Source organism: Notolepis coatsorum, assembly GCF_963971535.1.
Source record: "Notolepis coatsorum genome assembly, chromosome: 10".
Classification (NCBI taxonomy): Eukaryota; Metazoa; Chordata; class Actinopteri; order Aulopiformes; family Paralepididae; genus Notolepis; species Notolepis coatsorum.
In genome coordinates, this window is record NC_140174.1 from 78,162,925 (window position 1) to 78,188,874 (window position 25,950).

The window sequence follows — 25,950 nt, forward strand, 5'->3', positions numbered from 1 at the left end:
GCAGCGATCCGCAAGTACTGCGCAGCCTCTCCTCCGAGGACAAGGCAGCCAGCAGCGAGACCTGGATGGCTACAATCCCGGGAGAAGCCCAGGAGATGACCCTGGGATTGGTGTGGCGATTCAAAACAGATTCGCTTCACTACAGACACAAGCCCCTGACTACGGAGCAGGGAAGGCCGGCGGCGGCGCCGACCACCAGTCGGAGTGTGTACACAACACTCGCCCGACAATATGACCCGCTAGGATGTATTCTACCGTACACCACCAGGGCAAAAATGATTGTACGAGCATTGTGGGACAAGGACCAGGGCTGGGACGACCCCATTCCCGCACATCTTGCATCCACCTGGAGAGAGTGGGAGATGGAGCTCCACTCACTCCCAGGCGTTAATATGCGCCGAAGCTACTTCCCACCCACGGTGAGGCCAGAGACATGTAAAATGGACTTACACGTCTTCAGTGACGCCTCAGAGGTCGCATACGGATCAGTAGCCTACTTGCGGGCCCAAGAAAAGGGGGGAGAGATCTACACAGCATTTGTCCTCGCCCGCTCGAGAATAGCCCCACGCAAGCAACAATCTATCCCACGCCTAGAGCTCTGCGCAGCCCTAGCCGGAGCGCACCTAGCCACGCTCATCCAACGTGAGCTCACCATACCGGTGTCTAGAACAATCCTGTGGTCAGATTCCACGACAGTACTCGCCTGGATCAAATCGGACTCATGCAAGTACAAAGTCTTCGTGGGAGTCAGAGTCACCAAGATTCAAGACTTAACCGAAGAGTTAACCGGAGAAACAGAGTGGCGCTACGTTGATACAAAACAGAACCCAGCTGACGTCATCACCCGGGGAATGCCCCTAGATGACCTCACCCGTCGCAATGTCTACAGTGACGGCCCAGCATTCCTAAAGCTCCCGGAAGGAGAGTGGCCCACGCCTATCCCGAGGGAAGCCAGTCAGGAGGAGGCTGAGAATAAGAAGCCTGTGTTCTGTGGATTGAGCACTGTTATCTACCCAGTTACCCCCAACACACTCCTGATGGGGCGGCTAGATCCCGCGTTACCCCAGACAATGTACCGGCCTGAAGAAGCGAACGGCCGACGAATGTGGAGGTACAGCCAAGTATTAGCCGACAAGTTTTGGAGCAGTTTCCTACTGCACTACCTACCATCTCTACAGACCCGCCAGAAGTGGGTAAAGGAGAGAGACAATTTGACAGAAGGAACAGTCGTCATGATTATTGATCAATCACTGCCCAGAGCTATGTGGCCGGCCGGCCGCGTAAGCAAAGTGATCACCGGTGCCGACGGCAAGGTCCGAGCAGCTGAAGTGCTTGTCCAGGGTCGCACTTACACCCGTCCCGTGGCGAGGCTCATAGAACTGCCCCGACTCCCAGACACAATCGATGATGACCATGACCCTATAACCCTATGACTTTGTGAAGTTGACTGACCCCTACAGCAAACCCTTATGTGTAAATAGACAACGCGATTAATCTGTCTCTGCTTAACTGATTAGGTCTGGGACCAATCAGGGGGTGGCTGTTGTGAAGGGCCAGATTAAACCGAATATATATATTTATTATTATATATATATTTAATTGTATTTGTATATTCTCTAATATTCCCTGATATCCCTTGTATATTCCTTGTACAATATGCATTGAATATCCATTCTAGCCTACTGAACATCCCATAATAGTCTCCATTCTACTATTGGTCGAGACCTTGGTGCCAGGCTGCCATACCCCCCAGACCCAGTTCAAACGTACCGCTCAACATGTACGAACAAGTCCTAGTTCCGCGTAGGAATCTGGCTACCGCACCACTAATGGGACTATTTGTTCATAGTGCGTATATATACTGCGCTACTAAAGTAGGACTTCCTTTTCAGTCCAGTTTCTTACCCTCCAATAGAGTCACAGACGTAAAGCCTCCCCGCGACGCCACGTGTGGGAGTAAGGCCAAGTTCGGCCTACCATCGGTATTGAGACATCGTGTATATTAATATTTGAATAGTCATATTTGGCACTATATCGTCGAGTTGGACGTAGTCTATTAAGCTAATAATAGTCTGTTAATATATAGTGCTTCGTGCGGTGAGAATACTACCGTAGTCAGTACCCCATCGTTTCGGGCAGAAAACTGGCTGCTTATTCAGGATGATCGACCCCATGTGAGATTGCACCCGAGGAGCCCCAGAGCCGACGAGCGAGTGGACCTGTATACCGGATTATTCTACCGACGACAGCCCGCCTTCCCAGGCACGGATTATGCTTTGTATACGTTGATTATTCCATGGATAAAGACCCCCGACACTGCCGTGTGTTGGAACCCCCCCCCCTGGAGAGGACGCAAGGTGAGGAGACGCTCTGCAAGACGAGGTCGCTTCACGTCTCTCCTCCGTGGACCGGAGGACGCCGGCCCACAAAGAGCCCACCTGCTTTCATCTGCGGTCCAAGGATCGCCGGCGCATTGAACGGCACTACAGTGGGTTCACCTGGGATACCCTTGGCCGGATGAGGCAGCCGGACTCTACCCCCCCCCCCTTCCTACTCCTGTCGGCTTACAAGCGACCGGATTAACCCCCCCTAGTGTATCCAGTCTATAATCATTAAAGTATCATTGCTGTTATTCCTTTAACTATTCCAGGTCGTATATGTACCACCTGCGCCTTCAGAGATTGGACATTCTCTATTGATATACCGACGAATACTCTTGCCATAAAAGTGCATACTAATTCCCATTCATAAATGTGATTGATTTGATTAAGTGCTTGCTCTACACACCATCGCTGTGTAGAAATAAAGACCTATTTCTAATTCGTACATTTGTGTTGGATCCGTTTCATCTACGTGACAGTGTTCATCATAATATATTTATGCCGAGTACTGGGTGGCCGAATATTAAGTACAAAGGTAGTGGTAGTAAGTATCATATCTAGTAATACAGTCAGGGAATTGTACCCCTCAGTTACATACACTGTAGCACTCAACACTTTGATGAACATTGTTACTCAGCTGATAGTTGTGCTCTTCCTGATGGCTTGTCGTACAGAACTTGTAAGTCGCTTTGGATAAAAGCGTCAGCTAAATGACTAAATGTAAATGTAAATGTAAATCAAAGTACACTGCCACACACATGTCTTCTATGGATCTCTTTGGTGACAGAAGAGACACCTACCTTTGGACCACTTTAGTGATGAAATCGTCTGTGCAGATCAGAGCGTCAGACAGACCCTTGTATAGCTTACAGGCCACCTGCCTGGAGTCAATCACCTCCATTACCACTGTAGGGGGGAGAGGAAACATTGGTAAGAAGACAGGTGCTATAGATAACATAATAATTATCAATACAATTATTGATTAATTAATTTAGAATTTAGCAATTCTTTTGTGGGTACAAGATGTATGTTGTGAACAGGTGAGGATCAAATACAATAAAGAAATTCCAGAATATTTGGTTATTTTAGTACATTTTCCATGTTTTTCTAGTCTCTGAATTTCCAGGTTTTCCAGGATGAGTAGGAACCCTAATTGCATCTGAATCCATGCCATTGGCCTTAAACACCCCCCCCAGAGTCTTAAGCTAGGCTAGTGGTCCGTATCTGCTTCAATTCATTTGTGCTAAGCTAGGCTAACTTGCAGCCGGATAGCTTTCTACTGAACGCACAGAGAGGAAATTGGTATCGGTCTTCTTGTCTCTCTCTGGAGAAGATGGTAAGCGCATTTCCCATAATGTTGACGTGTTCCTTTAAGGTTTTCACATTAATCGAAAAGAATGTATGCATACTTAGTATGAACCCTAGCTGGAAGATAGCAGTAGTAGTTGGTTCTATTGACAAGTGTGTTCTCACCACAGACTAATGACTTGTTGGTTCTATTTGAAGTGTGTTCTCACCACAGATTAGTGACTCGTTGGTTCTATTGGAAGTGTGTTCTCACCACATACTAATGACTTGTTGGTTCTATTGAAATGTGTTCTCACCACAGACTAGTGACTCGTTGGTTCTATTGAAGTGTTCTCACCACAGACTAGTGACTCGTTGGTTCTATTGAAGTGTTCTCACCACAGACTAGTGACTCGTTGGTTCTATTGGAAGTGCGTTCTCACCACAGACTAGTGACTCACTCGTACAGACTAGTGACTAGTATGAACCCTAGCTGGAGGATAGTAGTTGCTTCTATTGAAGTGTGTTCTCACCACAGACTAGTGACTCGTTGACAGGGTGCTGGAAGGAGACACTGAAGCTGGAGTCGGTCAGGGGACACACCTCAAACTGCAGCAGCCCTGCACTGTCTGTGGGAACGACAGCAAAAACACATCAGTCAATATTCTACTTCGATACAAAGTCTCTGTTGTTGTTGGGAGTGGACCTGGTCAGTTATTAAACCCTCTCTGAATCAGAAATGGGTCAGGTACTAGGGGTGCAACCGATCACAAAACTCATGGTTTCGAGTAGGGGTGGACGGTATGGTCTAAAATGTATATCACGGTATAATTTGAAGCATAGACGGTAACGGATATCACGGTATCAGTGTTTCCGTTAGAATAATTGTTTTGCCTGATAGGCAGGCTATATAAAGAATGACATCCTCAAGGCATGTAGATTTATAATATTTTAACTTAAAACTAGGCTACTTTTGCGTATACAGTCATTATATTCCAAATAAAATAAGTCCAGAGTCGAGACTCCGTGCTGCTCCCAACATTCCCAATAGTATGCAACTGCAGAGCCGCAGAGTAGGGGCGCTTTCAGGTCCGGTCACAGGCCCGCTCAACAGCGCCCCCCACCCAACGGCTGAATTGCCAATGGCTGAATTGGAGTATTGCACTGTGCCAATCCACGGTTCATACGAGCAAGGGCGATCCGTTACACGCTTATCAGGTACCCACCCTCCTTGATGGAGGTGCGCTTCACACAGCTGCCGATCAGGATGTTGTAGGCCGCCTGGTGCCTGATGATGTCCAGCAGGGCTGGTACTTGTGCTGGGTGGCGGAAGGGGATCTTGGTCACCAACGCCCCCTGGAGGGAGCGCCCGTCCTGCACCGGGGCGTCGCCATTCAGGAAGTAGCAGTGTTGCTGGTCTGGCAAGAGCTGTGAAATGAAGGAGAGGACAGTGATTGAAGAGTCTTCTGTTCATAAACACAAGAGCTGGGAAACGAAGGAGAGGACAGTGAACAAAGAGTATTCTGTTCACAAACACAAGAGGATAGGGGAGTATTCTGTTCACAAACACAAGAGGATAGGAGAGTATTCTGTTCACAAACACAAGAGGATAGGAGAGTATTCTGTTCACAAACACAAGAGGATAGGAGAGTATTCTGTTCACAAACACAAGAGGATAGGAGAGTATTCTGTTCACAAACACAAGAGGATAGGAGAGTATTCTGTTCACAAACACAAGAAGATAGGAGAAAGTTGGGCGGCTGGGTGGCGTAGCAAAGATTGCGCTCGTCACCAATGCAAGAGACTCCGGTATCGAATCACAGTCTCAGCATTGCTTTCGACTTGGGCCGGCCGTCGTACTGGCTCATTTGGCAGAGTCAGCGGGTGGAAAGTCGATGGGTGGGGATTGGACGTTGTGGACAGCGACTCCTACAGGTCGGTTGGGTGACGCCTGCACAGCAGAAGTATCGGGGGCAGCGTGAGCCTCCCACGCGTTACTCCTCGCCACTGAGTGTCCACGCTGTCTGGTGAAAAGATGCGACAGGCTGCCTCCTCGTGTACCGGAGGAGACACGTGATGCAAGGCTTCTATCCTCACTACAACCGACCAGTGGGGGCCATAGTCTAGCAACGTTCAAGACAGGGGAGGGGAGAATTGGCTATACGAAATTGGGATGGGAGAAAAATAGAAAATGAGGAGAAAAAGTAGATACAAAAAAAAAGAAGATAGGAGAACGTTTAAATGAACGTTTTTACGGCATATAGAACAGACATTCATGCACAGCAACGCGCCTCTGAACAAGGTGTGATAAACATGAAACGGGAATCAAATCATTAGGGACCTGCATGACACTTCTGTCTAGATATAATTATTCAATATCTACAAGTTTTACCCTGAGGGATGATTTACAATAAAGTGCTAAAAACAGAAAAGTAGGCTACTTACATTCTTGACGCTAGAACTCCCAAAATAGCATTAGCATAAAAAAAAGGTAGGCCAGCTGTAGTTTACATAGCTTGCATACAACTTTGTCTATAGGTTCCGCAAGTTGATCAAAATCCAAAGTATTTCCAAATGGGGCTTTTAGATTGCTTGAGTGCACATTCTTCAGCTCAATGAAAGTGACGTTGTGCGTCTCCTATCCGTCATGCGGTGCATTCAGGCAAATGCGAGAAGTTGAGAGGAAGACAGCCGGGGGCTGTTTTCTTTTCACAATCTAATATTATTATTTACAAACTTTTCCCCACTGTACCGAAATGAACCGTGAACAGCGACTTCAAAACCGAGGTACCAAGGTTTTTGTGTACCGTTATTACACCCCTAGTCTATACTACTATGCACTCAGGGTGTAGCACTCAAGTTCGACACTGTCTGACAAACAATATCACTGACCCTTAGCTGCCAGGGTTGTACCCTTCCTGCTGACTTGTTGTACAGAACTTGTAAGTCGATTTATTCAGGGCACACAGGCGACGGATTGTAGAGGACGCTGCCTTCACTCCCTCTCTCCGTACTCAGAGTAGAAAAGCATGTTGTGAGAGGAGGAGGCTGGTACTCACAGAGTAGAAGTGCATGTTGTGAGAGGAGGAGGCTGGTACTCACAGAGTAGAAGTGCATGTTGTGAGAGGAGGAGGCTGGTACTCAGAGTAAAAGAGCATGTTGTGAGAGGAGGAGGCTGGTACTCAGAGTAAAAGAGCATGTTGTGAGAGGAGGAGGCTGGTACTCACAGAGTAGAAGTGCATGTTGTGAGAGGAGGAGGCTGGTACTCAGAGTAAAGAGCATGTTGTGAGAGGAGGAGGCTGGTACTCAAGAGTAGAAGAGCATGTTGTGAGAGGAGGAGGCTGGTACTCAGAGTAGAAGAGCATATTGTGAGAGGAGGAGGCTGGTACTCAGAGTAGAAGTGCATGTTGTGAGAGGAGGAGGCTGGTAGTCACAGAGTAGAAGTGCATGTTGTGAGAGGAGGCTGGTACTCACAGAGTAGAAGTTCATGTTGTGAGAGGAGGAGGCTGATACTCCGAGTAGAAGAGCATATTGTGAGTAAGTAAGTAAGTAAGTAAGGAGGAGGCTGGTACTCACAGAGTAGAAGTGCATGTTGTGAGAGGAGGCTGGTACTCACAGAGTAGAAGTGCATGTTGTGAGAGGAGGAGGCTGGTACTCAGACTAGAAGAGCATGTTGTGAGAGGAGGAGGCTGGTACTCAGAGTAAAAGAGCATGTTGTGAGAGGAGGAGGCTGGTACTCAGGAGTAGAAGAGCATGTTGTGAGAGGAGGAGGCTGGTACTCAGAGTAGAAGAGCATGTTGTGAGAGGAGGAGGCTGGTACTCAGAGTAGAAGAGCATGTTGTGAGAGGAGGAGGCTGGTACTCAGAGTAGAAGAGCATGTTGTGAGAGGAGGAGGCTGGTACTCAGAGTAGAAGAGCATGTTGTGAGAGGAGGAGGCTGGTACTCAGGAGTAGAAGAGCATGTTGTGAGAGGAGGAGGCTGGTACTCAGAGTAGAAGAGCATGTTGTGAGAGGAGGAGGCTGGTACTCACAGAGTAGAAGTGCATGTTGTGAGAGGAGGAGGCTGGTACTCACAGAGTAGAAGTGCATGTTGTGAGAGGAGGAGGCTGGTACTCACAGAGTAGAAGTGCATGTTGTGAGAGGAGGCTGGTACTCAGACTAGAAGAGCATGTTGTGAGAGGAGGAGGCTGGTACTCAGAGTAGAAGTGCATGTTGTGAGAGGAGGCTGGTACACAGAGTAGAAGTGCATGTTGTGAGAGGAGGAGGCTGGTATTCAGAGTAGAAGAGCATGTTGTGAGAGGAGGAGGCTGGTACTCACAGAGTAGAAGTGCATGTTGTGAGAGGAGAGAGTAGAAGTGCATGTTGTGAGAGGAGGAGGCTGGTACTCACAGAGTAGAAGTGCATGTTGTGAGAGGAGGAGGCTGGTACTCAGACTAGAAGAGCATGTTGTGAGAGGAGGAGGCTGGTACTCAGACTAGAACAGCATGTTGTGAGAGGAGGAGGCTGGTACTCAGAGTAAAAGAGCATATTGTGAGTAAGTAAGTAAGTAAGTAAGTAAGGAGGAGGCTGGTACTCACAGAGTAGAAGTGCATGTTGTGAGAGGAGGCTGGTACTCACAGAGTAGAAGTGCATGTTGTGAGAGGAGGAGGCTGGTACTCACAGAGTAGAAGTGCATGTTGTGAGAGGAGGAGGCTGGTACTCACAGAGTAGAAGTGCATGTTGTGAGAGGGCGGAGGCTGGTGGCCACCCTCTTCCTGATGCTGGCTGTTGACTATCAGCTGGTAGAGAGGAGCCAGGCTGGGGGAGCTCTCAAACACTGGGATCCCTAGTGGGAAAGAGGGAGGGAAAAGTTGGAGAAGCTAGTACACGTATACACACACACACACACACACACACACACACAGAATAGCTTTGATATTCAAGTTCAATTCAATCAATTCAGTAAGAGGAAAGGTTGGAGTGAAGCTAGTACATGCACACACACAGAAGAGCTTTGATATTCAAATTAAACTCAATAAATTGAGGAAGAGGATTTAAAAAAAAAAAAAAATTGAAACCTTTGAAAAAGGTTCTTATACTCGGCTTACCAAGAAATTGAGATTGAATGATGAAAGATAAGAAAATGAGTTGTAGTTTGTTTAAATTCAGGATTTCATTGATAGTGAATTGACTCCAAATAGGTATGCACAATATATCGTTTTTTCAACACTAAAATGATTGACCAAAATGTTCCTATCTGTGCATCCCTAACTCACACACAGAAAGGTGTGTTGTGAAAGCCCACCGGTAGCGGTGCCCATCCTCTGGATGAAGGACAGGGAGAAGGGCATGGCCCGGTTCATCTTCAGGAAGAAACAAGCAGGAAGGTCAACACAGTTGGAGTTGGTCACTGAGGAGAAGGAGGGTGTCCTGAAAACACACAGAAGAGGACGGCAGTCAGTATAGTCTAAAGTAGGGGTGGCCAACCCGTGGCTCGTGAGCCGCATGCGGCTCTTTGCCCGCCAATGTGTGGCTACTCCCTCCATTCAAAAAAAATTATATATACACATTCATTCCATAGGACATAGAATAAACATTTACAGATTTTTTTTTTTAAATGGTTCATTTGCATGTTCTTGGTATCTGATTCTAGGGACATCTATGGATCTCAGGGAATGTATTCCCAGTGTCAGAAATATTGTGTGTTACTAGGCTTGAGTAAATTGTAATGAACCAAAGGAGAATATCAATTAAATTATGACTGAATAACACCATGCTAAAATTTACCAGACCTGAAAAATCTAAGCAAATGAATAAAGGGAAGATGATTAAAGAGAAGGTTTTGAAGATACAGTACTGAATTCTGCCATCCAGACACATGCTATTTGAAATCTGATTATAGAATATCAGGCCTATAAATTACCTTATTATGGCCAAGTCGCACATCTATGGATCGGGCCAAATCTCCCCTTTCCAATGGCAGAAATCTGGATTTAGTATCACCAGGCGTGATTCACAAGTACAGTTACTTTTTTATAATGTACATTTCTCCAAAAATGTTCATCAGATTGCAACGCCGTTTTTTGCTAGATGTTCACAGAAGGTAGAGAAACTAACTGTGTTCTGTATTATGGCAATAACGTTCAGGTTTGTGGGAGATAATCCAGACCAGAGGGTGGGACCTATAAACACATGAAGGGTGCCGTGACTGAAAAAAAGGTTGAGAAACGCTGGTATATGGTGTGGCTCTTTGTGGTACCACAGTAATTTTTGTGGCTCTTACTCTCTGACTGGTTGGCCACCCCTGGTCTAAAGCTTCCGGCAATGACCCTCCTAAAATGATTACCAGATCACATCCATGATAAATAATTTATCAGAGTTTATGTTCAATAGTAACTTTTAGGGGGATTAATAGTAACTGTAGTAGTAGAACAATTATCACTGGGGCTGTTATTTGGGTTATTATCCTTTCAGAAGTATCTATCAGCAGCCAAGCTTAAAGTTAAAGGGGACCGCCACCCATTTAGAGAATTCACATAGTTCCATGATATGACATAAGTCAGTGCTCCATTCATTGTCTATGAAGCAGCCCAACATTTTGCATCCAGATGAAATTAGGGATGCTTTGCACCGAAATTAGAATTAGTCAGAAACCGAAAAATCTCCACAGTGATGAAAAAACTTGTATTACCGGTAGTCTACTGAACATTATACCAAAAAAAAACAATAACTGAAAATAATAAATAAATAAGTCACTTGTCTGTGCTTGTGGATGGAACAGACAGGTAACTGCCACCTGTGCCAGCTCTGTCAAGTGGTCTTGATTGGTCCTCCAATATCCAAAAGGGCGATCGCGACTGTACTTTATCCACGGTATAACAGCATCACATTTATGCTATACTTTTGCGACAATAAAAAATAAAGCAGTGCATCCCTAGTTGAAATCACAAAACTGAGGGGATTTAGAAGAGACAGGGTGTCTACATGTAAGTCAGGAAGTTAAATATAAGATGTTTTAATGCCACCGTTTAATTACATTTAATGAAAATGGCAAAATTGCCTCTAGTACCCGAACCTATGGGTGCATCAAAGCCCAACATGGTGCCTGTGAGAAGCTTTGGCAGCACGGCGTCTTCTCAGAGACGGGCCAAACAGAGGAACCTGTGTGTATCATGCAATATTTCAGAGGAAGCAGATTGGTTATCTGAAATGGTTTGATTCTGTTGATAGACATCAAAGGGCTTTATCATAATTTCCACAACAACAGTTCTAACATTTTGGGTAATTTCACATCAACATACCTTTTGTTAAAAAGAGATTGAAAAAAAAGTTTTTCATTACACAGAACCTCTAAATAAGTATTAGTGTCTAGCCAGACACAGGGTTCCCACAGACATTGCAAAATTAAATTCAATGACTTTTAAATACTTTTCCAAGCTCTATTTTTCATTTTGAAAGGGTCTTTATCTCAATGGACGCCACAGCGATATGTGTGATGTGTTGTTAAAAGGCAGACACTCTAAAATATAGGAATACGTCGTGGTGTTTGCAGGGCTATAACTATATTCTATATTATAGCTATGGATACAATACTATGGCCCATTTGACATCGACTATCGTTCAATATGTGTTAAAGAAATTATTTTTTCATCCATACATTCCCGTTTTATACCATGGTGAATATGACTATAGTTTTAGAGTAATCCTGTCTAATCCCAGAAAACGACATTGATCGTGTCGCCAACATAATCCGCCACACAGTGTTAATTTTGGCAGCTATTTTCATTTTAGTTTTAGTCATGTGTCAAGTGCTCCTTTTTCATTTATCATATTTAGTCATCTTCATTTATTTTTCGTTTAGTCAGATTTAGTCAACTAAATGTCTGAGCATTTTAGTCTTAGTCAGTTTTTGTCTCAATTTTGTCTTTTTTGTTTTAGTCTAGATTTAGTCGACGAAAACGGATGACATTTTTGTCTATTTTTAGTTAATGGAAAAAACTTCAGAAAGTCAGAAATAGTCAACATGGAACATTTTCTGATTTAAATTGCGTATTTATTTTTTAACCTAGGGTTATCTGAGTCGGCAGCACAAGTGATACACAGGAAGTATATGTTGGTGTAGACATGGTCCAATGTATTGTTGCTCCTACAGTATATGTTGGTGTAGACATGGTCCAATGTATTGTTGCTCCTACAGTATATGTTGGTGTAGACATGGTCCAATGTATTGTTGCTCCTACAGTATATGTTGGTGTAGACATGGTCCAATGTATGCATCAAAGAGAGCATTACGGATGTGGTGACGTTGTTTCTGACCAGAGAGACGACGCTGAACTCTGTCTGTCTTCTGTGTCTTTCCTTTCTCTCTGCCATGTCTGTCCTCTCTCTGCTGTGTTTGTCCTCTCCGTCATGTCTGTCCTCTCTCTCTCTGCTGTGTCTGGCAGCGGTTTATTCTATAACAGGATACTGTAAACTAAGTAAACAGAACACACAGTAGTACTAGTAGTAGTACACACTGATTGCAATCTGCTTGCATAAAAACATTATATAAAATCACATTCTGAGGTCAGTGTTAAAGTGCCACATGGAAGAGGTCTGGTTAGTGGTTAGAGTTAGAGGTGGTCTAGGTCTGGTTAGGGTAACTTAGGGGTAGTTAAGCATTAATTATAATTTATTATTATTATTTAGATAGATGGATGTAAAGGGCTAGACCAACTCTTAACCCCTATCCGGACCTAGACCACCTCTAAGTCACAACCCTAACTTAGGGGTTAAAGTTAGAGGTGGTCTAGGTCTGGTTAGGGGTTAGAGTTAGAGGTGGTCTAGGTCTGGTTATACTGATCCGATACCAGTGCATACATTAAAAAAAAGAAATTATATTATATAAATTATAAAACTTTTTTTCTTTTCATTTTTACAGCTACTGTTTTATATATACTGTTTTTTAGTAGTCACTAGAAAGTAATGGTATTTATTCAACAACAGGTGATTGTATAGATTAGTATTACCGTACTTTTCGCACTATAAGCCGCACCTGAATATAAGCCGCAGCAGCTAAATTTAATGATGTGTACATATATAAGCCTCACTGGACTATAAGCCGCAGGTGTTTTAATGTTTGATTACCATATGTAATTAGCATTGGGACACAATACTGTCGGACAAATAACAAGAATTAACTAATTTACAAGTTGTATTAAGTTTAGCAAATAAGGGAACAGATGAATAACATTTCAATGCAGTCAAAAAAGCAATATTTTGATTTTAACATTTTCGGGTTTGGTCACGTCGAGTCACATATAAGCCGCACCGTTATATAAGCCGCAGGGTCGAAAAATGGGGGAAAAAGGTGCGGCTTATAGTCCGAAAAGTACGGTAGTATCATTAATTGACAACTAAGCTCAATGAGTTCACCCACGGAATGGTTGTTGGTACATTGGTTCCAGACGGACGTTAAACGTTGTTGCGCACTTCCTATCCAGAGGGCTCCGGTTCAGTTAGCTCCTAGCAGAGGATCTGTTGTGATTTTTAATGCAAAATAAATATTCAACATTCTCTTTTGAGACTCCGCCTCAGACTCTTATCATTTGGCACTAAAAGCTAAACATTGTTACCGGTATGGCTGTCTGCATTATGTCATTAATTGTGTGCGAGAGTTCGATCAGTTAGCCACGTTAGCGTGAGCTAGGTTAGCCACTAGCTAACACAAGCTAGATGGAAATACAAACAATGTGGTGAATATGTGATTTACCTTGGAATACTCCTTTGCCAACTTGCTGTACTTTGCTTGCAGGTCTGCAGCTGGATTATGAATAGTCCCAATGTTAGCCAAGGTAACGTTCAGCTAAAACTAGCTTTTCAAATAGCTCCAGCTAATGCTAATGACACAGAGCTCCCGCCAGCCGTCACACTGTTCTGTCGGGACGATGGCATTAAGAAAAGTTATAATTAGTTTGTCTCGTCTTGTTTTAGTCAACAATATCAACATACATGAAGAGAAATTTCGTCCTGGTTTTTGTAAATTACATTTTTGTGTGCTCAGTTGTGGTCAACGATATTTAATAAACTATTTAGTCTTGTGAGAGATATCGGTGTTTTTAATGTATATTTGGTTTATAACTGATATAGAGACAAGCTTTAAGAGGGTAATACCATTATCATCATTACCATTATCATCAGGGTTTGCATGTGTGTCTGTCTCTAGTCAAACTAGACAGAGAGCCATAGGGCTCCGAGGTCATCGGCAGGGTGGTAACATAAACAACTGATAACAGCGGCAGGAGACACAGAGCGAGGGACAGGGGTGACATCCTTAACACTATGGCGTCCGTCCACGTATATATATACGGGTTTTGAAAAGGCGCGATGTGGACCAGAGCCACGAGTATATACGTGACGAGTTGTTATTGTTTTATTCCATATTTATAGCGCTTCTTAGGTACCCGATCCACTACCAGCCTCTTTTCAGATATTTGATTTTCGAAACATGCAGTACCGGCCAAACCCGCTTAAGGGCACCATCGCTCCACTGCAGTATCATTGTGAATTTTACAATTCTGTGGGCGGATCATACTTCCCGATCCCAGCCAAACATCCTCCATCTTGGATTAGTTTGGCGAGCGGTTTTTTCAGCGAGGAATAATGGGATTTATGATTAGCCAATGTGCATATCGATCTACCAGAATCCGATGAGTGGTGAGGAAATGCTGCCGGCGATCACATGGCCTGACGGGTAGGATAATATTACCCCAAATTACAGCTGGATTGGACATTGTTTTATAACGTAACGTGATTGGTCAATGAAAATGCTATATTGAACGCACACTGCTAATCAATAATAGTAATCGGCGTTCCCCGCCGCCTCCATTTCATCCATAGATGCTCTGTAATAGTCCGGATGCTACGCAGTTTGTTTTATTTCATTCGTATATATACAGCAGAAATGGCGTTTGATATAACGGCGCCAACGTTTAGGCTATCATCTAGCTCCCGGGAAAAAAGCCTAGACGAAAAGTGTGTTATACCTTATATTCACGACGCTATAAAATTACAACCAACCGATGGATTTTTATTTTCGTTAAGCCATTATGAAGGCACGGTTTATGCACTCAAGTGACAATGAGAATGGACAGATAGCAATACTATAAAGCATAGATATAGTTAAAACAAAACCAACACGTTTGTTTACATTCCGCGGTCCCCTGGACCATATTAGACGGGTCCAAGCCAGTCGTCAAAGTGTTAATGAAACAGTAGAAACTGCGTTTTGATGCGTGTAAAGGTAAAACGCGGTTGTCATGACAGCGCATCGCCTGACAACCAGGGGAGGGGCGGGCCGTCGTTGCTATGACGAAGATCCTATAAAGCTGACAGTGGTTCCGGGTAGGGGCAGACTAAAATCTGACTGAGACTAAGAGGGAAGAAACCAGAAGAGACTCTCTCCTCTCATCACGGAGAGGGGGGGGGGGGGGGGGGGGAATGCCACATCATCATTAGCTTCGGCTAACACGAGGATGGTTCAGGCTAACGACCAGGCCTGACCACTATTGGACTGAATAACAGCAGAGACGATAGCAATGAAAGTACAATCTGATAACATCTGGGCTGAGGCCTCCGTTTATATAAATAAACAACGCTTCTCCTTGTAAGGTATTACGCTGTGTCAAAGTGTCGAATTCTTACAAAGGTGGAGAATTCTCATGGTTTGCGGATCACACTAACGGGGAGAGATAAGGATTGTATCAGCCAGTGTATGAGACATCGGAGAGATAAAACACAACGCAGATGGGGAGATGATTACACAAGCCAAACAGATGAAGACGTGATACTGGCCGATTGATCAGAATCTAACACTCGTTAGCGTCACATGGTATTCAATAACGTGACGTCACGTCTCGTTGTCGTCATGAAAAAAACCTTCGTTGACAAACATCTTTCGTCATCAATTTAGTCAACAAAATTAACACTGGCCACACATCATGCACCGGGAGCAATTCACGCTTTTGATCGACGCACAGGCCAAGATATAATGTTTCAAAAGGTGCTCGATACTGCCACCTGGGTGGATGCGGCCGGTATTGCACTTTGGCATTCTCAGGATGATTCCCCATGTTAACTCAGATGTCCGTGTGCCTGTAATGAATGGAAATATCGAATAAAAGAAATAACGATGAAAACCTGACTATACTCGGGTCTGGCGCTGAACGGTTGGTGAGTTAACCCGACTATCATCGGGTCTGGCGCTGATTGAGTTAACCTTTTCCACTCGACAGGGTCGGTACCGACCCCTTTTGACCTTATTAAATTATTATTATATTTTAGGGATGTCCCGATCGCCTTTTTTTGCTTCCGATCCGATCCCGATCATATGATTTTAAATATCTATCGATCCGATCGTTTCCGATCCGATCTTTCACATTAGTAATCAATTTTGACGCATTTTTGTCAGAAACTGGCAGAGTGAGACAAGCCCATCTGTTGCCTATAATAGGGCGCGAGAGCGGAGGCTTTTGTTATTACATTCACCCTGAGAAATGTGCTTCTGCTTCATATGAGAAATATTAAAAGTTTCAATATATGTTTGCACATTAGTATACATTCAGTGTTCGACTTACGTAATGGTCCATTCTGGTCTGAAAAGCCGACGTAACGTTGAAAAGTTAGTCTGAAAACTTCGCCTCCAGGCTGCTGCTTCATGAGTTTTTCCTCCACGCGGAATCTCCTCCTTGCAAACATTGCAACTTGCTTGACTTTCTATTTTTAAATGCTTAGTTCCAAACCTCTGACATTAAGTCTAGCTGCTCAAGTCAGTGGATATTAACCGTGTTTCGGGAGCGACGTGTTGTTGTTGTGATGTGGTCGCGACTCGCGTGTAGCGTGTAGCGTCTAAATTAAAGGGAATGTTTGTTGCAACGGTGAAAATTAAAGGGGAATGTGTTTGTTGTGGATAATTATTCTGCTCTGTGTGACAATAAATACATTAATGATGATATATTATATGTAATTTAAAACCAAAACTAAGGCCTCCGTATGAGTTTAAGACGTGGACATGGTCATGTTTGTTGAATAAAATTTCTCTTTTTTTGACTGCCGATTTTTATTATTATTTTTTCCCGATCCCCGATACTCTGAAAAGCACGTGATCGACGCCGATTCCGATCACGTGATCGGATCGGGACATCCCTATTATATTTGTATGAAGATGGAAAAAAATGTGTGATTTTAAAATCAACCGTTTTCAAGTATTATTATCACTACTATGTCACAAATACATGTAGAATGTAAAACGTTAGGTTGGCAATAGTTTAGCAATAGGTTAAAAGTGAGTTTATATCATTTTAAGTTTTTTATGTGAAATCGTTTTTTTGACCCGGAACCGGATATGGAAATATTGACCCATCGGAATTGGAATCTTTTTGCGGCCATTTTGAAGAGGACCTCGCTAGCTATCTGCCAGCGTTGGAATTTCTTCAATCTACACTTCCTGTGGTCCGCTATGGTGGTTCAAAGTTCAGCGTTCTGAATGAATCATATCAATAATTGTTATGATTCGCGATAATAAGCTACAAAAGGTAACGTTTTTGACAAATATTGAAACGCAGTCAGTTTCTCCACACTATTGTTAACATGTAAGAAGAATTAGATCTGAAATTAGTTTCAATATGGTTACACTGTGGGGGAAATAAAATATTACAGTCGATTACAGTAAATATCAGTATCTGTTATTATGCAAGCCTGGTGATACTATATCCAAATTGAACTCGGCCATTTGAAAGATACTATATGTATATATATATAAATGTGCGAATTGGCTATAATAAGGTAATGTATAAGCATATATTCTATATTCTATAATAATATTTCAAATTGCATTGGTCCGGATGGGAGAATTCAGTACTGTATATACAGAACCTACAATTTGATCATCTTCCCTTTATTAATTTCCTTAGATCTTTTGTACACATGATCTCAAGAGGGTACTGAATGAGCTCAGTGGCAGTTTTTTAAGTTTGATCATTATTATCATGGTTTTATTCACTGTCAAATATGAAAAGAAAAATCATAATTCATATTTTCCTTTGTTTCATCACAATTTAAGCAAGCCTAGTAATAGACACAATATTTCTGACACTGAGAATACATTCATTGAGGTCCATAGATGTTCCTAGATACCAAGAATATGCAAATAGCCCTTGTAGAAGTGGAGCAATATTCCATTTACCTAGGTATACATTTTATGCAGATTTTCACCTGGGGTGGAACAGGTTAAAAGGATACAATTCACTTTTAAATGCTGTTTTTTATTGACAAGAAAATCTGATCCAATATGTATGGCTTAAAACCAACAATTAGTTACACTTTAGATTAAAAAATTATATTTCTTGATTCAGAACTATTTTATCATGGATGAACAAAACTTTCAATGCGAATGGTTGATTTGAAAAAACTTTTTAAGCACCTTGTTAAAATAAATTGCTGTTTTCAAGGAGAACCAGACTTTTTTTTTGACAAAAATCAAGCACTTTAAACAAGGACCTTGTGCGAACCCTGCAGACAGCCTCACCCCTTGTTGTCCACAGGATGTGACCCGGTGATGAGCGGTGCGATGGGGAGCTTGTAGACCGACGATGTTCCCTCCACCGTCACAGAGACTCCGACACCCAGTGTGCGAGGTACTGCGAGAGCATGTCCAGGTGTCCAGAGGAAGAGAGAAGAGGAGGAGAAAGGGAGGAACACATGGAGGCCTCGTCAGGGGTTCAGGGTTTTAATTACTTTTCTTTATGGATGTTCGATATTGGCTTTTTTTCCGATATACTGATATTGTCCAACTCTTAATTTCCAATATCGATATCAACCGATAGCGATGCGGGGTTTCCCCCCCAAAAAACGAAATAATTTCAGGTAACATTACATATCTCTTGTTGTGGAATTAAGACAACATTATGCATACTTTTGACAATAAAAGTACACATTGATGTGTTAATTTCACTGGATGCATTCAACAAGGCATTCTAAATGTAAACATTATCTGTGCATCTCCCCTTTTCTTCTCTCTATCCCTCTGGTTCTCAATCTCCCTTTCTCTTTTTCCCTCTCTTTCCTTCTCTCTCCATTATTTATTGTAATTTTCCTTGTATACTATTGCTACTGTAATTAATTTTTTTTTACTTTTAGGCATGTATATAACCTTGTTTTTGTTGGGTTAGATGGGGGTATAGTGGTATAGTGGTGATAATATGTAGTTAAATTACTTAACCTCTTAAGCCCTAGCCATATTTTCAGAAGATTCACCTAAAGTAAATGGAAGATTGCTCTACTTCTACAAGGCCATTTGCATGGTCTTGGTATCTAGGGACATCTATGGACCTCAGGGAATGTATTCACACTCAGTGTCAGACTTATTGTGTCTGGGGGCGGCTGGGTATAGCACAGCGGACTAAGCGCTCGCCTACCACCGCAGAGACTCTGGGATCGAATCCAGCTGTCAGCGGTACCTCCGGCTTGGTCAGTCGTCCCTACTAACAGCGGGTGGGAAGCCGGTGTGGTATGTATCCTGGTCGTTGTAAACAGCATAACGACTAAATTGGGATGGGAGAAAAATACGGAAAAAAGGGGGAGAAAAAATAGATTAACACTTTGGTTGCCTAAGGTTAAATTCATGATATACCATAGATTGCCAGCGCTATTTGTCTATGGAGAAAGTCCCCTTCTTTGCAGGGCTATAACTTTTTAAATTCTATTGCTACATTGCCATTATTAGGGCCCATTCAAAGTCCTATATGTATTGTTCATTGTGTAGCAACGTTAAACTTTTTCATTCACATATTCATAGTAAAGTATGGTCTAATGTATAAGTATGTTTTCATCTCTTTCTGCAGCTTTCTCCAGAACGTGATCTATAGCCCCAAATACATTATATTGATGATGCAATACAGTTTTATGGCAATCAGCGCGATATAAAAAATTACAACTAGACGTACTTCTAGAAGTTACTACACGTCATCTGATGTTGACCGGATGGGCTAGGGGCCGTTTATAATTCCGTGGGCAGCGTTATACCAATCATCTAATGTGGGTCAAATGTTGATAATAGCAGTTAGTATCGAAGACGGTAACGTTACACGCTGAAACTCACCCCAGTCTCCGCGCGCCGTTGGGCGATCATCGTAGAGTAGAAATCTTATCATTATGGGATGTAGATTTACCCGGTCCATCTCCAGCTTGTATAATGGTATATACGTCCAAATCATGTTGTTTATCGAGTTATTGGCAATCGATCACTGTGTAGCGTGACGAGCCAGAGTGGCGGGACCTATAGCGAGCACCCGGAAGTACTACGGACGTAGCACAACCTCTATGCCACTTCCTGTTAAAGCGATTGCGCCGATCGGCCACCAGATGGCGCTCCTGAACCGCCAGAGAGCTCAGTGGGTCCTGCTGGTGGATCTCAGGCCAGCGGAGGGGACATATGAATCCGATCGCAGATTTTTGAAATATTGATATAAGGACGCTGTACAGCGTCCCCCGGCAACTTGAGCATGGCCAGCAATGACGTCAAAACACGTTTCATGGCAGTCAAAGTGTTACATTTTTTTTTATTATTGTGTCTGTTACTATGCTTGAGTAAATTGTAATGAACCAAAGGAGAATATAAATTATTATTATTTATCTTTTTTTTAGGGATGTCCGATATTATCGGTATCGGTTTTCAAAGAAAATAATATATATATATTTTTTTTACATTTCTATAACCTTTATTTACCCAGGCAAGCAAGTAAGAACAAATTCTGATTTAATTTATTGTCAAAAGTATGCATAATGTTGTGTTAATTCCACAACAAGAGATATGTAATGTTAATTACCTGAAATTATTCCGTTTATTGGGGGGGGGGGGACCCTGCATATATCGGTATCAGTTGATATCGGTATCGGAAATTAAGAGTTGGACAATATCGGTATATCGGTATCGGTAAAAAAGCCAATATCGAGCATCCCTACTTTTTTTCCATCTTTGACGGTGAATAACACCATGCTAACTGTAGGAGCCATTATGATGGTGGCATATTATTTTATTATTTGTAATATTATTATTGGACACCTGGTGGTGGGTTTTAGATTTGACAGCACTGGTTAGGTATTTAGGGTCACAGGTGCAGTAATCAACTAGGACACAGGTAGTGAGGAGCACACCGTTCTTACCAGTAGCTCAGTAACAGAAGCTCAGCAGCTCAGCAACCAGAAGCCAAGAGATATCAAATAAATACAGAACAACATATAATCCCTACAGAACCCACACTGGCATTAATGGAATGTACAACTGCAACTTCAAGCAATAAATACACCTAAACCTGGAATCACGACTGGACATCCATCCGTGTGTGTTGCTGCGTCTACTGCGTAGGATCACTCCCATACCCTACCCGTGAAGTAATGTGCAAGGTAAAACCGGACATTGGAACATGAAAAATTGCTGTTACACTAACATTGACCAGACGTGAAAATCATTCAGGGTAGGTTGCTCTATAAGCCTTCGGCTTCAAACCTATCCTTTTCGTTTGTTTATTTGTGAAAATGTTTGAAAAATTCTTTGTTTATTTATTTGTAAACATTCGAAATAAAATAATTCATAATTCATAATAAAAAAATTAAAAGAAATTCAGCACCTTCTTGAGATCAAGTGTACTAAAATCTAAGCAAATTAATAAAGGGCAGATGATTTATAGGGGGTCTTGTAGACACAGTACTGAATTTTGCCATCTGGACACACGCAATTTGAAATATGAATATAGAATAGCAAGCCTATAAATGACCTTATTATGGCCAAGTCATACATCTAAGGATCGGGCCAAATCTCCCCTTTCCAATGGCAGAGTTAAATCTGGATTTAGTACCACCAGGCACCCTGACAGGGCAGCAAAAACCGTGAATGAAATCTACTGTAAGTAGGTAAGTACAGTTACTTTTGTACGTTCATACTTATGGTAATAATGTTCAGGTTTGTTCAACCCATGAGATATAATCATGAAAATATTGTAAATATTTTTCGCAGTGAACATTTTTCAGCAGCTTTGACAGAGGCTGTTGTGAGCTGGGTAGCGTAGTTTTATGAATTTCTACGTCCATCGAAAGCCCTGGGTCTTCTTAAGCCTACAACGATTTCATAACACCGTAATTTCCTCACGTCTAAATGATACGGTTTCCGATGCAATGCGCCAAGATTTTTATAAACTCATTTTACTAATAACACTCAAAATCATTGGTAAACAAACGTAGTGCTGAAAATACACACTTTGACTGCTGTCTTTACACTTTGACTGCTGTCATTAATATGGACTGTATTGATCTATTTATGACGTGCAATAAATCTTGGCTTAACACATTCAGGGCCATTGGGGCCCGTCTAAACCCACTCTATGAGGCCAGCTTTTCATTACAAGTTTTCACTGTGCGTATAGGTTTTTAAGATAACAGGTATTAGGGGTATATCCTGTATAAGACAATTAACTAAATGGTGATTTCATTGGATGTGCACTGTCAACTAATTCTTGTATATCTTATCGTGTGTTGTCATGTTTGTTTGTGTTTGTTTAAAAAATAATAAAAAAATAAAATACAAAAAAAAAAGTTGTCACTGTGCGTGAGGTTGTTTGTAGAGCTAAATCTATATTTTATATTATTGCTATGTGTCCATTGTCATTATCAATTGACAGTATAAACCTTCCCTTCAATATGCCATGAAGAAATAATTTTTTCATCAATACTATCCCGTTTTATAGCGTTGTGAATATGAACTATATACCGCAATGGTCTGGGGTAATTCCTGCAAAGCTAGTTATAAGGCGCTAAGCTAATAACGTTAAATCGATGGCGTTTCGGCCCTACACAAGAGCTAGAGTTAAAAATCTAAATGCATATGATCGGTATCATGTTCCACCATGAATGCATGAAGGGGGGGGGGGGGGGGCGTGGGAAGTCGTTTCTGATGATTGATTACCAATAACGGCATTCGTTATTGCAACATCATACACTGACCGGGTGGATGGCTATGAGAACAAGGCCCGATCAGACTGAAATTGACGTCAAATCGCTCTTACCTGTGGCCGGTTGGATTCCAAAAATAATTTCCCAGTTATTTAATCGCCATCTGGTAGATCGATATGTCCATTGGCTGATTCTATATTCCTTTACTGCATACTGAATTCGGCGTCGCAAAAAGTATTCCAGGCGATCTGATGAAGCCATAGCTTTAGGCTAACAGAAAAGCTAACCCGGAGCGGAAAAAAAAGTGACACCCGGGTCTGCAACAGGGGAAACTGCATTCTCGAGACAGCGCCAATACCAGGATCTGGCCGGTACTGCACTTTCGGAGTCCCGATATGCCTTTTCCAGCCAACATACAGCTCCGTGACAACATCCGGGATATTAGAATGGAATAAAAACAAAAACAAGCTTATCACGTATACGTGGTTGGCCATCAAGCGTCGGCTCCCAATCACATATATATATGTGGTTGGCCGGGAATGTGTTAAGGGGTTAATTCTATGGCAGTGTTCAGTTCTGAAACAGAAAATGTACCCATATACTCAGAACATTCTCCTGGGTGCTCTCAGTGTCACCTATAACCTTATTACTAATTCATTGTCTATGGAGCAGCTCCAGACTTTATACTTGATGACATCACAAATGTAAGTTAACACTTTGATCGCCATGGTTAAATTCATAATTTACCATCCCTCGCCATCTCTATTTGTCTATGGAGAAGTTCCCCTTCTTTGCAAGGCTATAACTTTTTAAATTGTATTGCTAAATTGACATTATTATGGCCCATTCAATGTCCTATATCTATTGTTCAGGGTGTAGCAACGTTATACTTTTTCATTCACATATTCATACTAAAATACGGTCTAAAGTATAAGTATGTTTTTATCGTTTTCTGCAGCTTTCTGCAGAACTTGATTTATAGCCCTAAATGCATTATATTGATGATCAAATACAGTTTGGTAGGAATCTGTGCGAGATAAAAAATGTCAACTGGATGTGCTTCTAGGAGTTACTACGTATGATCTGATGTTGACCGGATGGGCGGGGGGTCGTTTATAATTCCGTGGGCAGCGTTATATCATTCATCTAGTGTGGGTGATATGATCATCAGAGCAGTTAGTAAAGAACACATTGGAAAATAACGCTGGATCTTACCGTATCTTCCTCGCGCCGTTGGGCGATGAGCGTGGAGCAGAGATATTCCTATTATGGGATGTAGAAATACCCGATCCATTTCCAGGTTGTATAATAGTATATACGTCCAAATCATGTTGTGTGTCGAGTTATTTGCAACCGATCGACATCCATTGTGTCAAGATGGAGTCCTGCTAATGATAGCGAGTGCCCGGACGAAATATGGGTGAGCACCACTTCATCCACATGACTTCCTGTTGGGCGATCTGCCGATCGGCCACCAGATGGCGCTCTTGAACCGTTAGAGAGTTGAGTGGAGCTCAGCAGTATATCTCAGGTCCCCGGGGGAGAAATATGATTTCGATCACAGATTTTTGAAATATTGATATCAAAGACGTGTTACGGCGTCTTCGGCAGAATGAGCATGGCGGGGAATGACGAGTTTCGGCGTTTCCGGCGATTAAAGTGTTAACACTCACACTTTTTGGATTGTGTTTGTTTTCACTATTATTGTTGGACTGTCGTAGGCCATAGGAATAACATGTATGAATTCTTAAATTAGGCGTAGTTCCTCTTTAAGTTTATGAAACAGGTCTTACAATCTTTAAAACCAGAAGCTACAACCATAGAGAAAATACTTCTGGAGGAGGAAGTAGTGGCCACTTCTGAGCTGAGAAAAGACAACATAAAACACACATGCCCACTTCTTTAAAGAGCCCACTTCGTTAATGCACTCACCATTTGTGTCTGTTAAGTTGGCTCCCTCCTCGAACACGTCGTATGGGGACACGTAACACTGTAGGGAAACAAGATGGCCGCCACTCCTGGCCGTCAGCAGGCCCACGCTGCCATGAAGAATGGTCTCCACCGTGTTGGCGTTGGTGGCTAATCTGGAACACACACACACACTGCAGTGAAGAATGGTCTCCACCATGTTGGCGTTGGTGGCTAATCTGGTTTTTAAGTGTACAACAATAGGAATACTTGCACTGAACCTTGAGGAAGAGAAGAGTTTCTTGAACAGACCTGAACATGTGCATCATCTTGGTGAGGTCCAGCTCCAGGGACTGCAAGGCCAAGTACATCTTGGTCTTCAGCTTACTGCAACGCACAGAGATCGTTCAAATACAAAATTGGTAGAAATGACGACAATGACTGAAGGGTGTAAATAATTAATGTATTTATATGAATGATGGAAATTCAACTGAATTAATCTGTGAGATTGATAATCTATCCATTTAAATAAATCTATCAGGCTCTGTCAAGAGGTCTGGAGAGGTTCATAGTATACTAAGTCACACGATATAGTTCTAATATGGTATATATAGCCAAATATATAGTAGTTTGTTTAAAGTTTTAAATTTCTTTATTATTTGTCACAAATAAAATACACGTACTTTACAGTGAAATGCCTTGTTCTGTATGAGCCCCTGAGAATGTGCTTCATACAGTAAAAAAAAAAGTAAGTAAAAGAGGAATACACTATACAATGCAATATCAAATCTACAACAAACAATGAGGTACAAATGCAGACAATGATTAGTAACTTATTATACAGTGAATTTCTCCAGACCTCTCTTGGCAGGACCTGAGGTGTGGCCAGCCGTATCAACCCCTCCCCCCTAAACCCACTCAACTCTGACCCACACATCAGACCAAAACTAAATAACTAGGGATGTTCGATATTGGCTTTTTTACCGATACCAATATTGTCCAACTCTTAATTTCCGATACAGATATATGCAGGGTCCCCCCCCCCCCCCCCCCCCCGGAATAATTTCAGGTAATTAACATTACATATCTCTTGTCATGGAATTAACACAACATTATGCATACTTTTGACAATAAATAAAATCAGAATTTGTTCTTACTTGCTTGCCTGGGTAAATAAAGGTTAAATAAATGTAAAAAGAAAAAATATATATATATACCGTATATATATATATATTTTTTTGTTTGTTGAGAAAACAGATACCGAAATGTTTCTATATCACATTTTAATGCCAATATTGGTAGGCCGATAATATCAGACATCCTATAAAATAACGTAAACAAAGTGCAATACCAAGTGGGCCTCTTTTGCCTGGAGGACACTGCTTGATGGCATTACAAATCCCACCTTTTAATTA

The 25,950-nt window shown here is 42.2% G+C and overlaps 1 protein-coding gene across 1 annotated transcript in view; it reads right to left on the bottom strand.

The window, feature by feature from the left end:
• Positions 1-25,950, bottom strand: part of med1 (mediator complex subunit 1) — a 66,710-nt gene that overhangs the window by 12,680 nt on the left and 28,080 nt on the right. Inside the window, exons 8-15 of the mRNA XM_084323875.1 lie at positions 24,848-24,922; positions 24,560-24,711; positions 18,210-18,321; positions 8,952-9,076; positions 8,371-8,492; positions 4,895-5,096; positions 4,202-4,297; positions 3,182-3,287 (exon numbers count right to left, since the gene is read on the bottom strand). Coding sequence (XP_084180001.1) covers positions 3,182-3,287; positions 4,202-4,297; positions 4,895-5,096; positions 8,371-8,492; positions 8,952-9,076; positions 18,210-18,321; positions 24,560-24,711; positions 24,848-24,922 — 990 coding nt within the window. The remainder of the gene's footprint in view (positions 1-3,181; positions 3,288-4,201; positions 4,298-4,894; positions 5,097-8,370; positions 8,493-8,951; positions 9,077-18,209; positions 18,322-24,559; positions 24,712-24,847; positions 24,923-25,950) is intronic.